Here is a 19,425-nt window from a genome sequence, read left to right as displayed (position 1 = left end):
CCAAAACAGCTTCTGTGACCTCAGTCATTGATATGCTAAGGAGGAGGCAGTTTCCATAGAAAATGTAGCTGTTACTGATAATTTGACTTTTTTTTTTTTAAAGAAAAATAAAATGAGGCCTCAGGAGAGAAATATTGTTCCACATTTTCACTGGATTTTTTTTTTTCTTCTGGGCTGATTTTCTCAACACTTGACATCATCTCAGGTTAGATTGAATGGGATCTTAGAGCTGACACTTACCTTCCAAATTCTTCATTGTCTGGATGGAAGAAACTGAGGCCCCAAGGGCAAAGTGATTGTCCAAGGTCACCTAGCACCTTAGGGCGGAGCTAAGACTGTAGTCAGAAATCCAAGCACCCCCACTTCTTCTCAGGCCTAGAAAGCTCCATCCATGCTTCCTCTGGAAAAGGGGAAACCAGGGAAGTTCAAGCTGTATCTCTGAAGTTGGGGGCAGAAAAACTCAGCCCCTGACCATACAGCTCTCCTCTAAAGCCTTCCATCTCATGTGGTTTTCAGAGTTGGCCCCCCAAAACGGGATGCCTATACCCACCCTGCCTCCCCACCTCCACCCATCAGCTTGAGAGCCACCTTCAGGCAGCTTGACTTTTCACCTGCTGTGCAAATGTCCTGGGGGTCCCGAGTGGGTGGCTCTCTCTCTTTCCCAAGAAGTAGCGATACCTCAGGGGCGTTGGGGCTGGTGTCCTCCCTGCCAGGGAGTGGCACAAAGACTCCCATCTCTGCATCACACCAAAGCCCTCTACTAAAGGGAGCCTAGAAATAAGCTCCTTCTGTCAGTGGAGGGAACTGAGGCAGACCCAGCTGAGTGAGCCCCCTTGCAAACAGGACCCGCACATAATTTGCAAGGCCGGGTGCAAGACGAAAATTCGGGACCCCTTGTTCAGTTACTATGAGGAACTGCAGTGAGAGCCCTCAAGCCAAGTGTGGGAGTGCAGGGTTCCACACTATGAAGCCCACCCCTCTTGTCTGGACCCCAAGTGGATGGAGGCAATAATTGCTTACAGTTCAGGAATCAAGGAGCCAGGGGGACGTTCTGGTTCCCCAAATGTATACTCTGTTCACCCCCCAAAACACATTCCTGTCTCCTCCTGGCCGGTAGATGTACCAAAAGACCACGGGTTCCCGTTTGGTTGGAGAAGTCGGTATTTCTTTCTTCCTGTGTGTTCCTCTCCAGCACAACCCCCTCTCCATTCCACCCTGATTTCTGATGCTCTCCCACTTCAGTGCAACAACAGGGGCTCACTTCAATGTTTGAGAACTCTTGAGATTTTGTTCTGGGCACCGGCCGGGAGCGCAGGGGACCCCTGGAACCCTGCGCAGGGGTCGCCGAGCTGCGCACGTTCACTGGGGCTCTCCCCTCCTGGGGGCCGCGCCCCTCCAGCTCTGAGCCCCCGGGGGTGGGGAGCGGTGCCCCACAGGACCCCGCAGGACCCCGGGATCTGTCTCCCCGGCCTTTCTCGCTGCGGATGCCCTGCTTCCCCTACACCCCGCCCCCCCACCGGGCCCTACGCGCGCCCCCTCCGGGCGCTGCCCTGGAGCGCCATCCCCTGCCCCAGGCCCCCCTGCAGCCTCCGCATCCCCTCCGGCGCCTGCTTCCAGAAAGCTCCCGGTGAATTCCACAGCATTCTTCGGGCGTGAGTCATGCAGGTCTGCAGCCAGCCCCAAAGGGGGTGTCGACCAGGCCGAGCGCTATAAATACGCGCGCCTCACGGTGCTCACCACGCGGCGTCGCCAGGAGCTGCGCACGGTCCCGGCGCCGCTGACCGGTGAGCTGTCCCCACCTCTCCTACCGGGCGCCGAGCCGCCGCGGGACCCCTGGGAGGGCGGGGATGGCACCCTGGAGAGGACGGGAAGGTCGCTGGAGCTCCCCGGGCAGCCGGGGCTGGAGCTGCGCCGCGGATGGAGCGGGGAGCCGGGAAGGGAGGTGGCCCGAGCCCATCCCCAGGCCGCCCAGCTGGAGGCAGAACCGCTGCGGGTGACTCCCGGAGCTCCTGTGCCCGCCAGCTCCGGCCACAGTTCTGTGGGCCGAATAGAGCAGGTGTAATGACCCTCCATTTGCAAGGATGGGGAGCTGCTCCTTGCAGAACTAACGCTGTGGCCGAGGCTGGAGGCTCGGACCAGCCGCTGGGGGAGCCGCTCTGCGCTCGGGCCTTCCTGGGGGGCATCCTCCCTGGTCAGGTACTGATCCCCGCCCGGGGCTGTCCGCTTGCCTGCTCGAGTCATCGTGGCTGCTCCTGGATTCTGTAGTTCTCTCCATAGTGTCTTTATAAGTACGTTTTGATTTAAGTACACGTTGCAACCACCTAAATCGCCCTCTTTCTGCTTCCTAAATGCACCAAGATACATCAGAGAAAAGTCACAACCGCCATCAGATCTCAGACGTCTGGTCCTACCGTCTCATTTTATAGATGATAATCTGAGGCCTGGAGAGGTTTAGGATCCTCTCCTAAGGTAAACAGCATGTAGGTGTCGGAATCGGGGCTGGAACTGAAGGCTTGGTGTTCCAGAATTTCTGGATCTAATAATAAAGAAGAAGAAGAAGAAGAAGCAGTTGCCTATTATTGTTTTTAAAGAAAGGTTAGGAATATAGGAGTAAGTACTGATACAAAGAAAGGATGCCTGCTGGAGTGTTCATTATAGTAGTGGGAGATGATGTGCACAATTTAAATGCCCAACCTTGTGGGATGGCAAAATAGAGTACACCAGAAAATGCACTATTCTACAGCCACAAAAGTGTGCTTTTAAAAACGATTTGAAGATAGCGAGTGTAAGGGATCTGATCGCATACCAATGCCTACAAAACAGAAGGACATCTACCACGGTGCTAGTGTTTGCCTCTGGCTGGTATGAATTACAGGTGCCCCGTTTTTCTTTTCAGTTTAGTTTCTCCATTTGGGGAGGTAGCAGGACAGGAGCTTGGGCCTTGGGCTTTAAAAACCATGCAGCACACTGGCTGTGTGACCACTTCTCCTTCGCCTATGTCTCTGTGTCCTTCCCATGGCTCTCTCTGCTGTGGGTTAAACCTCCCTGGGGGAAAGAGGCTGCCTGGTGGTGGTGGGGACCGGAGGGCCTTGGCAGGGCTTGTCCAATCGTGAGATTTGGCAGCCGGGTGCCCAGGCCCGAGCTGAGAGGGGAGGAGGGTCAGCACACTCGGAGGGCAGTTCTGGTGCTGTCCTTGGACGAGCGGTATCAGTATCACATTCTGAATCAGACTCAGCATTAAAACAAGACACTGTCCCTCCCCAAGGGGAGTACTGGAAAGGAGCAGATCATTGCACTAGGCAAAGCCACACTGAGGGACCAGAGTTACCTGTTTCAGTTCCTCTGTCCCTCTCCAAACATGCCACCTCCTCCAACTTCCCTGATAGATTGTGCCAATGCCCATAATTGGTCCTAGGTCAGATTTCGAAAGAGTCGGGATTTACTATGATTATGTAAGACCCCTGTGTTTACAGAACACGTTCACATCTCTGAGGACCGTGCTAGGGACATTTTACAGATGAAGACTGAGGCTCAGGTTTAAGTGACGTAGTGTCAGGGAAAGAGCACTGGACTGGAGGTTGGGAGGGCTGGGTTACCAGCAGACTGCAGACCTTGGGGAGCCCCATCCTGTCTCTGGGTTTGGCTTCCCCTCTGAGGTGGAGGGATTGGGGCAGGTGACTGATCTTTTTCTCGGCTGGGACCCAGTGGCTCCCCATGGAGCCCAGGCTCCTGGTGGGAGACTATACTGGCTGCTGGGTTTCTGGACTGCTCAGGCCGTGCTCTTGCCTTCAGCTCCCAGCGCCCTGTCTTCCTGTCCAAACCTATTTCAGAGGCCCTTGTTTGAATTTCTGAGACATATCCAGGGGCCTGGCCTCTTCCTGAGAGGTGTTCTTGCTGGCTTTCTCTCTCTGGAGTGACAAAAACTCTGCTTCTCTTTGAGGCATTTCAGGCCCCAGTGAGCCTCCAGGGCAGAGCCCATGCCCCGGGGCCTTCTGGCTAGCCTGAAACAGCCCCTCAGCTCAGCCACCCACCCTGTCTTTGGGGAAGGCAATGACCCACTCTCTTCTCCCACGCTGCTCCTTTGCTCTGTTGGCTGGTTTGGGAACCACCACTTGGCTGCTCTACAAATTACTTTCCGGGAGAGGCTTCCTTTATTCGTGTGCTACCAGCCATCCATACGGGCCTGCCTGCCTGCCTATCTGAGGGCAGGTTTTAGATGCTCACAATTTCAGGAAGGGAGGCCCCCACCTCCCTGTTCTCTTAGGGGAAACCAGTGTGTTCAGATAAGCAGTGGGGCGGGGAGGCCAGAAGATGGGCTGCTGGAGAGAGGAGTTCTGTTTTATGCAACAACTTCAGCTTCTGGGAAAGTCCATTGTGTAAGATTGTCCTGGGCGCCCAGCAGTCAGCTGAGGGGTGGCAGGGGCACCTTGGCAGGGCACCCTACTGTGGGCTTAAAGGGAACAGCCATGCGAAAGGGACCTGGCAGCAGAGGCACACATCCATCCAGAGGGAACTTCTCCTGGGGAGGCGGGGGACCCACTTTGTCAACCCCTCTCTACGCTCTAAAGACAATTGTCCCCTGCTCTGCTGCATTTATATACTCAAAGTCTATGCAGGGAAGAGATCTCGGGTCTTGTGCCAGGGATGCCACATGGCATTTATTTCCTTTGCCGACCCAAAGGATTGGCTGTCACTGCCTCAGAAAGGCAGTTTTGGGTGGTGTTGAGGCTTGGTGGAGAAAAAGGGGTGACCGATTGGTGATGCCTGCTGTGGGCAGGATCCATGAGGCACACAGCCCAGGCGGTCTGCCTGAGTCCTGGAGCTGTCCCCACATTAGGGCTGGGGAAGGGGAGGGCCGGAGAAGTCATCTGAGAGGGGTTTTGAGGGTTTATTTGATATGAGCAGGTATCAGATAGATGTCCTTTCTAGATGCAGAAAGCACATGCTCAGACTTAGCGGTTCTGGGGGAGGAGGAGAGGGAGGAGGAGGACTAACGAAGAGGACAAGGAGGAAGACCAAGAGGAAGACGAGGAAGAGGAGGAGGAGGAGGGGGAGGAGGAGAAGGTGGGGGCTGGACCTGAGCCCAGGGCTCTGACCAGAGTTCTCATTTCTTCTGTATTAGGCTGCTTCTCCTGTGGTTCCTCTCTGTACCTCCCTGCCACCACTTTCTTTTGAAGGTGTCCAATGGCAAGTCTGGTCTTTTCTCCCAGTTTCCCTGGGGACAAAAACACGATAATGCCAGCTGAGGGGCCGGCTGAGGGCAGGGCCTCCGCAGGGCTCCGGGGAAGCTGCTGTAGGCTGCAGGCCCGGCCGGAAACCAGCAGGCCATCTAGCTGTTACCATGACAGTCTCCTGTTCTCTACAAACAGAGGCCTGCTGGGATTCCAGAATTGGAGAAGGAGGCATGATGAAGACTCTCCTGCTGCTGGTGGGGCTGCTGCTGACCTGGGACAATGGACGGGTTCTGGGAGACCAGGCTGTCTCAGACACTGAGCTCCAGGGTAAGTAGACCAGGTGTCCCCTCCTAGCACCCTTCCTCTTTGTCAGGGCTCAAAGTGGTAGAGGCCTTTTAATCCCATGCACCACAGCTGCTTTGCTCAGGCTGTCCTCTCTCTCAGAGCCTCCTCCCCCCAGCTACCTGGTCTAGATTCTTTGTGGTCCGGTGGGCTCCTAGGCATTTTTTTAGGTGTATCCCCAGCACTTTCTGGGGGCTGTATCCCTTTTGACTGTTCCCTCACCAGTCTGCTGTCCTGGGGCCCACACCTCTTCCATGAAGCCTGGCTCCTTTGAGCTTTTGTGAGCTCCCATTTTTGAGTCTCCATAGCACCTACTATATGTTTCTTTAACCTATCCACCTGGAAAACCAATGCTCCATATCCAGGAAAGAGGAGACATCCTCCTGCAGAGCCCAGCTTGGCCTTTCCTGAAACCGATCCTCCCTCCACCCTTCTCCCTCCTCCCCACTCTTGCCCTACAAGCTGACCCGTTCTCTGGGGTCATAGTTAAAAACCCAAACTTTGAGATCAAACTTGGGTATGTGTCTGGCTCTGTGACTCCTGTATTAACCTGGGGCAAGTATCCGACCTCACTGCATCGGTGCAGTGAGGATGATGTCAGTGCAGAGAGGATTACACAAAAGGCATGTGACGGTCAGCTCAGTGCTTGCCTCAGGATAACCACCAGAAAAGCCTTAGCTGTTACTTCTTCAGTACTTTGGTCACATTGTCTCATTGCATTTACCACACAATGTTGTGTCTTGATCACAGTCTCCCTGTGGAATGGTGCCATTAATTCATCTTTGTGTCCCCTATCACTCGGACCCGTGGAATAAGGAAGTTCAGATGCTTGGTTAAACTGCTTTCCAAAAACGCTTCTATCCAAAATAATATTTTACATTTTGATATTTAAACAGTTATGTTTCCAGGGTTTTACAAAAACATTTACTAAATTCAAGTAACATATAGTGTATGATTAGTTTCAGGGGTAGAATTTAGTGATTCATCGGTTGCACATAACACCCAGCGCTCATCACAACACATGCCCTCCTTAATGCCCATCCCCCAGTTACCCCCTTCCATCCCCCACTTATCCACCAATGACCCTCAGTTTGTTTCCTAGAGTTAAGAGTCTCTTATGAATTGTGTCCCTCTCTGTTTTCGTCTTATTTTATTTTCCCTTCCCTTCCCCTATGTTCATCTGTTTTGTTTCTCAGGATTTTTTTTTTTTTTCCCCGTGAAAACTTTCTTCTGCAGCTGGGCAGGCTTGTTCTAGAGGCACAGGGGCATAGTGGCCTAGTGCTGCTTGCCATCCCGCCTCGCCTCCAGGGCATGCCTGCTCCAGTGGTTTGTGTTCCTGAACAGCTGGTGTAGTTGGTACTTGCGCCCTGTGATGAGAACCTATGTCAGGGAAAAGCTGGGGCCAGGAGGCTACCTGCCAGGGAAGGTGCTCCCTGCCTTGACAGTCCCTAGACTGAACTGACCTTCCCGACCATTCCAGCTGGTTCTAAGGTTATATCCATCTCTTTCTCTCTCCTCACTCTACCTCCCTGGACTTCTGTTGCAGAAATGTCCACCGAAGGTAGTAAGTACATTAATAAGGAAATAAAAAATGCTCTCAAGGGGGTGAAGCAGATAAAGACCCTAATAGAACAGACAAACGAAGAGCGCAAATCACTGCTCAGCAACCTGGAGGAAGCCAAGAAGAAGAAAGAGGTAAGGAAGAGCCAGCTGACTGCACCTCCCCCTTTCCCTCCCATCCCCCCTGGCCACTGGAGTTCCCCTGCTGGAGGGGAGTGGTCACAGCTCCTCTGGTGCCCTGCTGGGTTGCCACGGTGACCCTCAGCCTTTTCAGGCTAGTGTCAGCTGATGCTGGGGCTGTAGTTAAGAAAGAAGGAAGGTTTCTTTGCTTTTGAAAGCTTCAAGGGGTCAGATCTTGGATCTGGTTTCTTACCAGCCTGGCCCAGAGCCTGATGATGACCAGATTAATTTCAATAGATTTTTCTAAACCCTGACTATGCAAGCTCCAACGTAGGCTTTGGATAGGGTCTGTCCCAGGTCAGGAGGAGGATGGCTCCCTCCCTTTGGGAACCTTATCTAGTAGGGGCAATATCTTTGGGGTTAAAGCAGGTATACACTGTAGTGCCCCATGGCTTTCTAGAGTTCTGACTACTTCATAAAGAGACACTTAACTCTGATGGTAAAAATAGTGCATCTAGCCTGGGCTTAATAAGTCAACAAAACTAAAACATCATAATGGAATAAACAACTTATTTTAAAAATCAGAAAAAAAAAAAAATCAGTAGTCTCCTGAAGGGTATTCTAAAAACCTATTCCCGTTGCCCCCATAACCCCGGATGAAGGAGATGCTAAGACAGGGTGACCTGCCACCTTCATGACCCATAATGCATAGTAAAGCATTTTAAAGGCTCTGAGAAGTTCTGCAGTAAAGGCGTTCACGGAACTTCATTTAACCCTGTGTTTTCCAAACCGAGTTGATCTGGGAATCCTCTTTTCTCCCCATGATAGCTTTAACACAATTCCCTGGAAGCCACTTAATGAAATGCTGCCCTGGATGTGGCTCTTTTTTTTTTTTTTTTTTAAATTTTTATTTATTTATGATAGTCACACAGAGAGAGAGAGAGAGAGAGGCAGAGACATAGGCAGGGGGAGAAGCAGGCTCCATGCACCGGGAGCCCGACGTGGGATTCGATCCCGGGTCTCCAGGATCACGCCCTGGGCGAAAGGCAGGCGCTAAACCGCTGCGCCACCCAGGGATCCCGGATGTGGCTCTTTTTTTTGACACTTAATGCCTTTCCTTGGCATCAATGTGTTTCCTCACTATTCTATGAGAACCCTCCAGATGCTCATAGAGAAGTGTCCGGCAAGTCCTGTTCTTGATTTTTTGTACTTGTCATCAGAGTTTGGTACTCTACAACCAGGTCCTGTGATAAAGGGCATTAAGTTTAGGAAAAGACTCCATGACTAGAAGGAATAGGTGAACAGGAAAGAAGAGAAAGGAAGGAAGTGGGCGGTACAGTTGATGCTTGTGAATTGGCATGGTAGGAGGTGTGGTGGCCTTCCCAGCAGGAGCAGGGAACCAGGAGAGCCTGCGCACCTGGATCTGCAGAGGGATCTCAGATAACTCAAACTCTTCCTGGTCAGCTCTTCTCAACATAGCTTTGTTTGGGGTGTGGATGCCCTACTTAATCCTTGTTGAAGGGTTAATATGCTCATCTGTTGAGATTTTAATACAGAAAAGTGGAAGAGAAGTTTTCCATAACCCTTTTACATATGGACAATTTACTGTTAACATTTTGATTTGTTTATTACTCCTTTTTCCCCTCCTCCATATTCTTCTGATAGCCACTGTATTCAAAATTGCAAATTGGTAACATGAAAAATGCTTGTTATATTATTTAAAACTTAACTATGAACACCCTAGCAAAGCTATACTTCTGGCCTCTGTGTGGACCACAATTTGCTCGACCTGCTTTCTAGTTTTAAGCATACAGGTTGATTCCAGTATTTTTTTTCCATCATAAATGAATCTGTAACAAATATTTTCATGAATATGGATTTCCTCTTTATGGCAGGAATTCTTTGGGATGGACTCTTACAGAGTTATTAGGCCAAATGACATGGATGTGCCAGAGCATTTTGGTAGTTGTGACTTTGATTTTGAGAGCTTGCTAATTTCTATTGCATGCCAGGGACTGGGACTGCAATAGATGAGTAAGATTCAGAGCACCTCCGGAAGCTTTGGAAGACAACATTTATTTTTATTTTTATTTAAAAAATTTTTTTTAAAGATTTTATTTATTTATTCATGAGAGAGAGAGAGAGAGAGAGAGAGAGAGGCAGAGACACAGGCACAGGGAGAAACAGGCTCCATGCAGGAAGCCTGATGTGGGACTCAATCCTTGGACTCCAGGATCACGCCCTGGGCTGAAGGCAGACACTAAACCGCTGAGCCAACCAGGGATCCCTGGAAGACAACATTTAAACACCAGAAATTGAGAATAGAAATACAGTGTAAGTGAGAGGTAAATCCTGGAGTCAAGACTCAGGGCAGCATCAGAGAAAGGGAATTCTAGTGGCTGGGGAAGACTGAAAGAAGAGCCAGTTCTTGGAAGTTGAGGAGATGTGAGGTTTTTTTTTTTAAGATTTTATTTATTTATTTATTTATTCATGAGAGACACACACACAGAGAGAGAGAGAGAGAGAGAGAGAGAGAGGCAGAGACATAGACAGAGGGAGAAGCAGGCTCCATGCAGGGATCCTGATGCAGAACTCTATCCCAGAACTCTGGGATCACGACCTGAGCCAAAGGCAAATGCGCAACCACTGAGCCACCCCAGGCATCCCAAGCCACCCAGGTGTCCCAAGGAGATGTTTAAAGCTGGGTAGAGAGGGAATTCCAGGTGAGAGAGGGAATGCAGGAGTCAGAGGAGGAAGCAAGCACGCCATGTGGCTGGACATAGGAAGGTCTGCCCTGGGGACTGGAGGGCCCGGCACCACGGTGCCTGCTTGGAGAGGGTGAAGACTTTGGTTTCTGTATGGCTAACCTGGAAGACTATACTTTCAGGGATCATTTCTATAGTTTGTATGGCTAACCTGGCCTCATGTCCTCCTGTAGGATGCACTATATGATACCAAGGATTCTGAAATGAAGCTGAAGGCATCCCAGGGGGTGTGCAATGACACCATGATGGCCCTCTGGGAGGAGTGCAAGCCCTGCCTGAAACAGACCTGCATGAAGTTCTACGCACGTGTCTGCAGAAGTGGCTCGGGGCTGGTTGGCCACCAGGTGAAGGGACATGCTGCTGGGTACAGCTAGGCTCTGAGTGGGGGAGGAGAGAACTGAGTGAAATACGCTTCTGTGCCCAATTCCAAAGTGTGGGGGTGTTCCTCACACCAGGCAATTCTCGCCCCAGCTGGGTGCCTACAAATCAGCTCAAATCTGACACTGTCTACCTGGAGACAGCATCAGATCTCAAGGGCTAAGGGTTCAGACCCACAAGACTGTCCTCCCCACCCTCCAACTTCAGGTGCCGGTCACAGGTCTGGGTTGTTACCTGTGCTTCTGTCCAACTGGCTATAGATCTGAGGTTCCCACGGCTCCCTCCTTGGGTTCAATTAATTTGCTAGAGCAGCTCACAACTCAGAGACACATTTGGCTTATTAGGTTATTGGTTTATTATTAAAGGATATAACTCCGAAAAGCCAGATGGAGGCAATGCATAGCTCAAGGTATGGGGAAGGGGTGGGGACCTTCCATGTCCCCTGAGAGGGCGCCACGCTCCTGGATCTTCACATGATCAGCAAACCACAGCTTGTCAAGCCCATCCTTTTGGGTTTTTATGGAGTCTTCCCCACATAGGCATGATTGATAAAATCACTGCTGATGGATTCGAATTCCAGCTCCTCTCCCATCCCCAGAAGTCAGGAGATGGAATTAAAAACCCGGATCATTCTAATCTTGTTTGGTTCCTCCAGCTACCAGTCCCCATCCTGGGGGCTTTACAAAAGTCACCTCATTAACATAACAAAAGACCGTTATTGCTCTCATCTCAGGAAATTCTAAGGGTTTTAGGAACCAGACCAGGGCCAAATATACACTTTCATTTTATTTTTTTAAGATTTTACCTTTTATTCATGAGAGAGACAAAGAGAGAGAGAGGCAGAGACCTAGGTAGAGGGAGAAGCAGGCTCCCTATAGGGAGCCCGACGCAGGACTTGATCTCAGGACCTGGGATCAAGCCCTGAGCCGAAGGTACATGCTCAATAGCTGAGCCACCTGGGGGTCCCAAATATATACTTCTTATTTTAAATCACAGTATCATGGCTTCAGGCCATGCCAGATGCAATTGATTCACATGCCAGATGCAATTGGTCAGCTCTGGCTGCATTTGGGCCTGGAGTGCCACGACGTCAGTTGGCAATGTTGGCTACAAGTGTGCAAATGTAAAGTCATTAAAAGCACCTGTGCCATCTGCTGGATGATTCTTATCCAGGTATTATTAGCTGGATAACATAACAAATGACTTCATAGTATGGCAAATCCCTGGGTCCCCACTTAGGCAGAAAGAATTAAGAATTTCAGCACGTTAATATTGATCCCATCCTCTCCTGCCAGCCTCGCCTGAACTCATGAAGGCCTATCAGTTGGCCCCTGGCTGACTCGAGGTGTGGGGATCCTTCGTGGCCAAAGAGGAGACTAGTCTCAGGTGACAGGAGTTTCTGCATCTCTTGGCCTCAGACATCCTCCCAGGCTCTTCCTTGTTGCGTGGATAGAATGGAAGTCCATTGGGGGGCCAGGGAGCCAGTCCTAGCAGAGCCTGTGGTCATATGCTATGTGACCAAGGAGACCGAGGGGCTGCAAAGGGCCAGGATTGGCCCTTTTCCACGAGCAGCAAGTGCAGGAGGCAGCTGGGACCTAGGCGAGCTTCTCCTAACTTCCCCATTCTGCCTGTGATAGCTCGAGGAGTTCCTGAACCAGAGTTCTCCCTTCTACTTCTGGATGAATGGCGATCGTATCGACTCCCTGCTGGAGAACGACCGGCAGCAGACCCACGCCCTGGACGTCATGCAGGACAGCTTCAACCGGGCATCCAGCATCATGGATGAGCTCTTCCAGGACAGATTCTTCACCCGGGAGCCCCAGGATACTTACCACTACTCACCCTTCAGCCTATTCCAGAGGAGGCCTTTCTTCTATCCCAAATCTCGCATCGCCCGGAACATAATACCTTTCCCTAGATTCCAGCCCTTAAACTTCCATGACATGTTTCAGCCCTTCTTTGACATGATACACCAGGCTCAACAGGCCATGGATGTCAACCTGCATAGAATTCCTTACCACTTCCCAATTGAATTCCCAGAAGGTTAGAAAGCTCTCTCGTTTTTCCTAAGATGGGATGGGAACTAGCAGGTTATTGAGAAGCCTGTTAGATTCTAAGAACTATGCTAAGGGCTGGCGTGTGTCATCTCAGTTTACGCCAGCAGTCCCATGAAGGTGGTATTGTCTCCCTTTAAGGAGGAGAAAAATATGACAGAGAGATGATGAAACATGTCTGACCTGGTAAAGGCGGACCCAGTCAGAATTAGCCCTGCCAGACTGGGAATCTGTGTTCTTTCAAGTTTACCATGCCCCTTCCAGCAACTGGTAGGCAGGGCATTGATTACTCCTTTCTAGAGAACCAGACCCTTTGTCTTGGCAACTCAGGTGACTTTATGGGGATGCCATGCATACAGTGGTGACAAATTATATAATCAATCCATGTTACAGTTTAGAAAGCTGTTCTTGGCTATGACCTTGGGGCCTGGCAGAGAATGGGCATGCATGAATATTTTTTGAATGAATCAAGTCTAATACGGACATGAAAAGTTAATATTTTAGAGGTAATTTCCTTCATTGAATTAATAGACATGGTTTGCTGACACTGTCTCCTAAATACTACAATTTGACTGGCACCAAGTTTGGCTTGAAATTGTTTGGAGATACAGGAGGACATTGAATGGAACAGCATCTACTGTGTATCTGTAATTGAGGGGGAGCCTTGTGTTACAAGGAGGCTCTAAGGAGGATCCCATTCCTGCCTTCAAGGGGCTTGCTGATGGGCTAGGGGGAGAGAGATGAGCCAGATAGAATGCAGAGCACACAGGGTTTTAATGCAAAGAGAAGTGCATATAGCTATGGCAGTGTGGAGGTAGGAAGGTCTCATTGGATGGACATGGTGGGAGGTGAGGCCATACCCAGCTGAGGGATCCCCTGGAACCACCTCCTGGTCCCTCTGCAGGGAGCCCTGATCAGCGAGGCCTGAGTCTGCAGGTAGACAGCTCATTTCCAACCTGCTCTGCCCACAGAAGCATTTCAAAGGGGCAGACGGTAGTGTGGAAGGGATCAGAGGGGTGGCCCATCATTGTGTTGCTCTGTGTGGTGCCTCAGCATAACTGACTCCCTCTTCCCTGGTATGTCTCCAGAAGACAACCAGAACCGCACCGTGTGCAAGGAGATCCGTCACAACTCCACAGGGTGCCTGAAAATGAAGGACCAGTGTGAAAAGTGCCAGGAGATCTTGTCAGTGGGTGAGTTGGGGAGCTTTGGGTCCCTGGTGTATCACTGGGGCTCTCCTTAGAGGATCAGACACCTGGGACTTGAAATTTCAGCTCTGCTGCCTTCTAGCTGTGGTACTGGGGGAAGTCCTTGGCTCTGCTCCATGTAGGCCCCCATCTGTAGACAAGGGTTAAGATGGATGGTTGTCCCAGAAATTGGGGAGATACCTTTTTTTGATTTTCCTAGCTATTCTCTTCCCAAGAGCTGAACCTGGTAGGCCTCCTCATTTCTTCCTGTAGATGATGGAATCTTAGATAATATGCAATCTGTTAACAAACACCATGACACCGTGAGCACTGTTCGCACCGTTGTTAAACACTTTGCAAACATTTACTCATTTCCTCAGACTGACCCTGAGTTGGGTACGGTTCCAGTGCCTATCTCACAGAGGTGAAAAAGCTCATAGTCACAGGAAGGTTGGGTAACTTCCCTAGATTATAGGATTCCTTGGAGAGCTAGGTGTTGGGGATGTGTTCTGGGGTCCCTGGTAGTGGTACCTTGGCATCCCAGCAAAATACCTTTTGGTTGGTCAGTCCCCAAAACAAAGAAAATAGGGTTGACCATTGAACAACGAGGCGGTAACATAAGCCATCCATAAACATGTATTTCATAAGTAACATGTATTATATACTGTATTCTTAAAATAAACTAGAGAAAAAAAATCATCAAGAAAATCATAAAGAAGAGAAAACTATGTTTACAGTACTGCCCTGTGAAGAACCCGCGTCTAAGTGGACACAGTTCAAACTGTGTTGTTCGAGGGTCGCCTGTACTTCCCTTCAGCTGTTCCCGCCTCAGCTTTATCAGATCTGTTCCTTGGCTCATTTCTTCCTACTTTGAGTAGCAGCTGTCAAAGCCTCTGCAATGGCTCCTGGCACACAATAGTCTCTGTTCCGAAAGAGTTTATTATTTTCCCTTGGACATAGCAGATCAATCTCGTGGCTTCGCTCTTACTTAATACGCTTGGGCAAGCCAGGGCAAGCCTTCAGAGTCTAGTTAAATATTCCTAGCCTCACGCCTATAATTTTCAAAGCCACTGCAAATAAATACAAGTGTATTTGCAAGTGTATTTGTGAGGGGCCGATGGATGAGGTGTAGATGAGTCCTCAACCAAACCTCTTGGGTTTTCCTCCATCAAATATCGTAGAGTAGCACAGATCACACAGCTTCTCACCACAAGAAAATCATGTGTAGGGCCAGAGGATGAGAGGCACAGATGCCCAGGCTCAAATTGGCACTCCTAGCGCTGATCTTAATGGTCCTGGATCCCAGCTTACCTACACTGCCTTCCCTTCTACACTGACGAAGAGTTACTGTCTCTTATTTAAGATGCGAGCAGCCGAATGAGCACGCACTGCATGAACGTTCTAGACTAGGGTTTCTCAGCCTCGGCACTATTAACATTTTGGACCAGATTGCCTTCTTCTTCTTTTTTTAAAAGATTTTATTTATTTATTTGAGAGAGAGAGAGAGCATGAGCGAGGGGAGGGTCAGAGAGAGAGACAGACTGCCCGCTGAGCAGGGAGCCTGATGTGGGGCTCGATCCCAGGACCCCGGGATCATGACCTGAGCTGAAGTCACTCAGGGACCCCCAGACTGGATCACTTTTTGTCATGAGGGGCTGTCCTGTATGCTGTGGAATGTTTAGCAGCACCCTTGGGTTCTACCCTCTACGCACCAGTTGCCTCCCCTGCCCACCAGTTGTGACAACCAAAACTATTTTGAGACCTTGCCAAATATCCCCCTGTTGGGGGGAGGAGGCAGCAGAGGCCCTGGTTGCGATCCACTGCTCTAGACTGCGTCTCGGTTCTCAATGACTTTTCTCATTTTTAAATTTTTTCCTGGTGGAAGGGTTAAGGTTATTCACTATGTTATCTTTTTTAACCTGGTTTTTATCTTTTGCCCCAGCTAACATTTAAAAAATTCTAATACAAATGATTAAATTTACTGGGACGACTTATGGTAACCCTTTATAGGAAATGTAACATGAAAAGATCTTTTTTCCCCTGGCTTGCTAGGGTCTCATGTACCATCCTCGGGACATTTTTGAAAAAATTAGGGAATGAAAATCAGTAGCTTTTAAAGAGAAAGTGAGGAGTTACCAGCTCTTATCAATCTGACAACCTTCAGTGGGCATCCCAGGACCAAAAGCAGTCACCTGTGTCTTCTCTATGCTCCTGGTGACTTTGTTGATCTGCCATGGTGGGCAGATCAGGCTGCTGTGCTTTGTGCCCCAAGGATCCTGGCCGGCTCTTGAACTCACGGACTGTTGGCACTAGATTTCTAGCTCTTGCAGATATGCTCAAAACAGGCGTGGAGAATTTTCCAGAGCCACAGATGGAGAGAGGAAGAGCCTACTCTGTAGGAGTTAAGGTCCTGGGTTCAAGTCTCAATTTCATCCCTGGTAATATTTAAGGTCAAAAAGATGTGATTTTTGAAGATAGTGGATTTCTAAAGCACTCGCATAGGTGCCCCACAAATGGCAGCTGTGAGTGACGCTCCCTGTCTCTGGAGATGATCTATCCAGGGACTAGGGCAGCAAGAGTAGCTCCAGGTCTGAGCACATAGACTGCGATCAATGCTTCTCCAAAGTGTGGTCAAGCCCTTTGTCACCAGTCCCCAAGGAGAGAAGGCTCTTGCATCCAAAGGTAAATCATTGGTGTCACCAAGGACACTGTTTAGTTCAGGTGACACTGTTTTCCAGATCAAGACTTTGTTGATGAAAGAAGCTGCGTGTTGATTTACATTCTGGGGCAAGCTCCGTATTTTGTTACAGTCTGATAGCACGTGGCCCGTGGTTGGGTCTTTAGAGTAGCTCTGCTGTAGGTCCTGGCCCCAGGAACTGGTTTCCATTCATTTTTTTTTTTTTTTAAGATGTTATTTGTTTATTCATGAGAGACACAGAGAGAAACAGGGACACAGGCTGAGGGAGAAGCAGGCTCCCTGCAGGGAGTTGGATGCGGGACTCGATCCCAGGACCCCAGGATCACACCCTGAGCCAAAGGCAGACGCTTGATCACTGAGCCACCCAGGCACCCCTCCTTTCATGTTTTGATCCCTTGTTAGCCTGCCCTTCACACGTCTGCTTTTTTTTTTCTTTTCCCCATCTCTGGGCAGATTGTTCTTCCAACAACCCTGCGCAGGTCCAGCTGCGACAGGAACTTAATAATTCCCTCCAGATTGCGGAGAAGTTCACCAAGCTCTACGACGAGCTGCTGCAGTCCTACCAGGAGAAGATGTTCAACACGTCCTCCCTGCTGAAGCAGCTGAACGAGCAGTTTAGCTGGGTGTCCCAGCTGGCTAACCTCACTCAAAGTGAAGACCCATTCTATCTCCAGGTCACGACGGTGAGTCACATGCTGACCACACTCTGAAGCTCAGGGCCCCTGGGTGTGGTCTGGAGGGGATGTGAACCTCCCCTGGGAGCAGAATGGGATGAAGCTGTTAAAGGGGGCACTTATACTTTGGATTGAGCATTTGTCATATGGCGGGAAACCTAAAAACTTTTAGGTACATTGTTGCAGGGAAAAGCCTCATCTCCCAGTGAGATGAATGTCATGCCCCTATTATTAGTAGTATTATTTAGAAAGGGTGGAGGAGCAAAGGGAGAGGAAGAAAGAGAATCTTAAGCAGGCTCTGTACCTAGTACAGAACCTGACGTGGGGCTTGATCTCATGACCTGAGCCAAAATCAAGAGTCGGATGTTTACCGACTGAGCCACCTGGTGCTCCCATCAAAACCCCATTTTATGGTTGAAGAAAGTGAGAGATTCAACAGCTTGCCCAAGACTTAATAACGAATAGGTGACGCGCCTGGGTGTTGGAACCTGTCCGCCTAGTTGAAAAGCCTGTGCTCTTTCCACGAAGCTGCCTCGCTGCTCTACGCCAGGTAGCATGGCTCATGAATTGGTGCATTATTTACCAGTGATAGGAAGCTTCTCTCTAGTGCTGGGAACCTTTCTTTGTTTTTCTTTTCCTGATTCCTTTTCTGCCACTACCCCAGCCAGTGGCTTCCCAAAGAACATATAGGGGCTTAGAAACCACTTTTCCTCTGTGGGACTCCCCATGGGCTGGTCATCTGTGTATAGTGTTTACACCTACAACCAAATGGCTCTGAATTAGGGCATTTCTGTTCATTGAATCGGAATGATCTCAAACTTAGTAAAAAGCTTGTCCAGACTGAAGCCTGGCCTTTTTTTTTTTTTTTCTCAAAATGTTGACCAATATTTCAGTCCTTCTCTTATCTTTTTTTCCTCCTAGGTGGGTTCTCAGACTTCTGACTCCAATGTTCCCGTGGGCTTCACTAAGGTGGTTGTGAAGCTCTTTGATTCTGACCCCATCACGGTGATGATCCCAGAAGCAGTCTCCAGGAACAATCCTAAATTTATGGAGACTGTGGCAGAGAAGGCTCTTCAGGAGTATCGCCAAAAGCACCGGTGAGTATGCAGGCCTTACCTGTGGTCCTTCCAGGCTCAGCAGGTGTCCAGGAGCCAGAAGAAATGCAGCATATCCAGCCTGGGAATGATTGTTCCCATAGCCAGAGCCCAGGCAGGAAGCCAGAAAAATCACTGGAAATTTTATTTCTCCTTTGGAGAATGTTCTTTTTCTCTCCTCTTTCTTCTTTCTTTCTTTCTTTCTTTCTTTCTTTCTTTCTTTCTTTCTTTCTCTCTTTCTCTCTTTTTCTTTCTTTCTTTCTTTCTTTCTTTCTTTCTTTCTTTCAGATTTTATTTATTTATTCATGAGAGACACAGAGAGAGAGGCAGAGACATAGGCAGAAGGAGAAGCAGGCTCCCTGTGGGGAGTCCGATGTGGGACTCAATCCCAGGACCCCAGGATCACTACCTGAGCCTAAGGCAGATGCTCAATCACTGAGCCACCCAGGCACCCTTGTTCTTTCTTTATAAGCATTTGATTATTGGTTGCTGCCCCTCTGTGCATGTCCAGCCCTCACCTTCTCTTCTCCTATGTTTTTGTTTTCAGAGAGGAATGAGATGTGAACATTGCTTCTCCAAATATGGGAGGGCTGAGTTCCTTTGGCCCCAAGATGAGTGCTAGGCCCCTAGAGAGAGCTCTGCATGTCACCAAGTGACCAGGCCTTGCCTCGAGGCGCTCCTGTCCCCTCACCCAGCTTTCCTTCCTCTGGACTCCGCACTGTAACGCCTACGTTTGCTGATCATGGGAAGAACTCCTGTGTGCCACTAACTCAATAAAACTGCCAAGGAATCTGAATGTGCTGGGGTGTCGTCCTTTTATGCTGGGCTTTTCTATCTCCCACCCACCTTCATCTTGACATGGGAAAAAAAAAAAGTAGAAAAGAAAAGCACTAGCTAAGATGGTATAAGGAATATCATATAATTGAGAATAAAAGGAGTGACAAAGTTAAACCAAGGATTTCTTGCTTTTAGGAGCAGAGATGTGTTCCAACGGCCAAGTAAAATACATTTCTGAAAAGTGAATCTTGTCCATTCCATTATAAAACGGTTGATGTATTCTGATTGGGGTGGGTGAGATCTCCTGAAGGAATATATTGAAAATAAGATTGAAGAAGGGATGATAATTAGGCATGCTGGGTATTAAAATACCCAGCTGATCTTTTCTTTTTTCAAGATTTTACTTATTTATTCATGACAGACACACACAGAGAGAGGCAGGGACATAGGCAGAGGGAGAAGCAGGCTCCATGCGGGGAGCCCGACGTGGGACTCGATCCCAGGACTCCAGGATCGGGCCCTAGGCCAAAGGCAGGTGCCAAACCGCTGAGCCACCCAGGGACCCCCCAGCTGATCTTTCCTTAATGGAATCAAAATGGAAT

General features: G+C 49.4%; 1 protein-coding gene across 1 annotated transcript; it reads left to right on the top strand.

The window, feature by feature from the left end:
* The first annotated feature begins 1,245 nt into the window (after positions 1–1,245).
* On the top strand, positions 1,246–18,842 carry CLU (clusterin). Its single transcript, XM_026007878.2, has 9 exons — positions 1,246–1,784; positions 5,370–5,501; positions 7,063–7,211; positions 10,135–10,305; positions 11,977–12,382; positions 13,482–13,586; positions 16,732–16,961; positions 17,874–18,049; positions 18,594–18,842. The coding sequence occupies exons 2-9, from the start codon at positions 5,405–5,407 to the stop codon at positions 18,601–18,603; spliced, it is 1,344 nt and encodes a 447-aa protein (XP_025863663.2). The 5' UTR covers positions 1,246–1,784; positions 5,370–5,404; the 3' UTR covers positions 18,604–18,842.
* Positions 18,843–19,425: the final 583 nt, after the last annotated feature.

The sequence above is a fragment of the Vulpes vulpes genome, chromosome 9 (genome assembly GCF_048418805.1).
Source record: "Vulpes vulpes isolate BD-2025 chromosome 9, VulVul3, whole genome shotgun sequence".
Lineage (NCBI taxonomy): Eukaryota > Metazoa > Chordata > Mammalia > Carnivora > Canidae > Vulpes > Vulpes vulpes.
The sequence above is the reverse complement of the archived record's forward strand: the minus strand, read 5'-3'. Positions and strand labels throughout refer to the sequence as shown.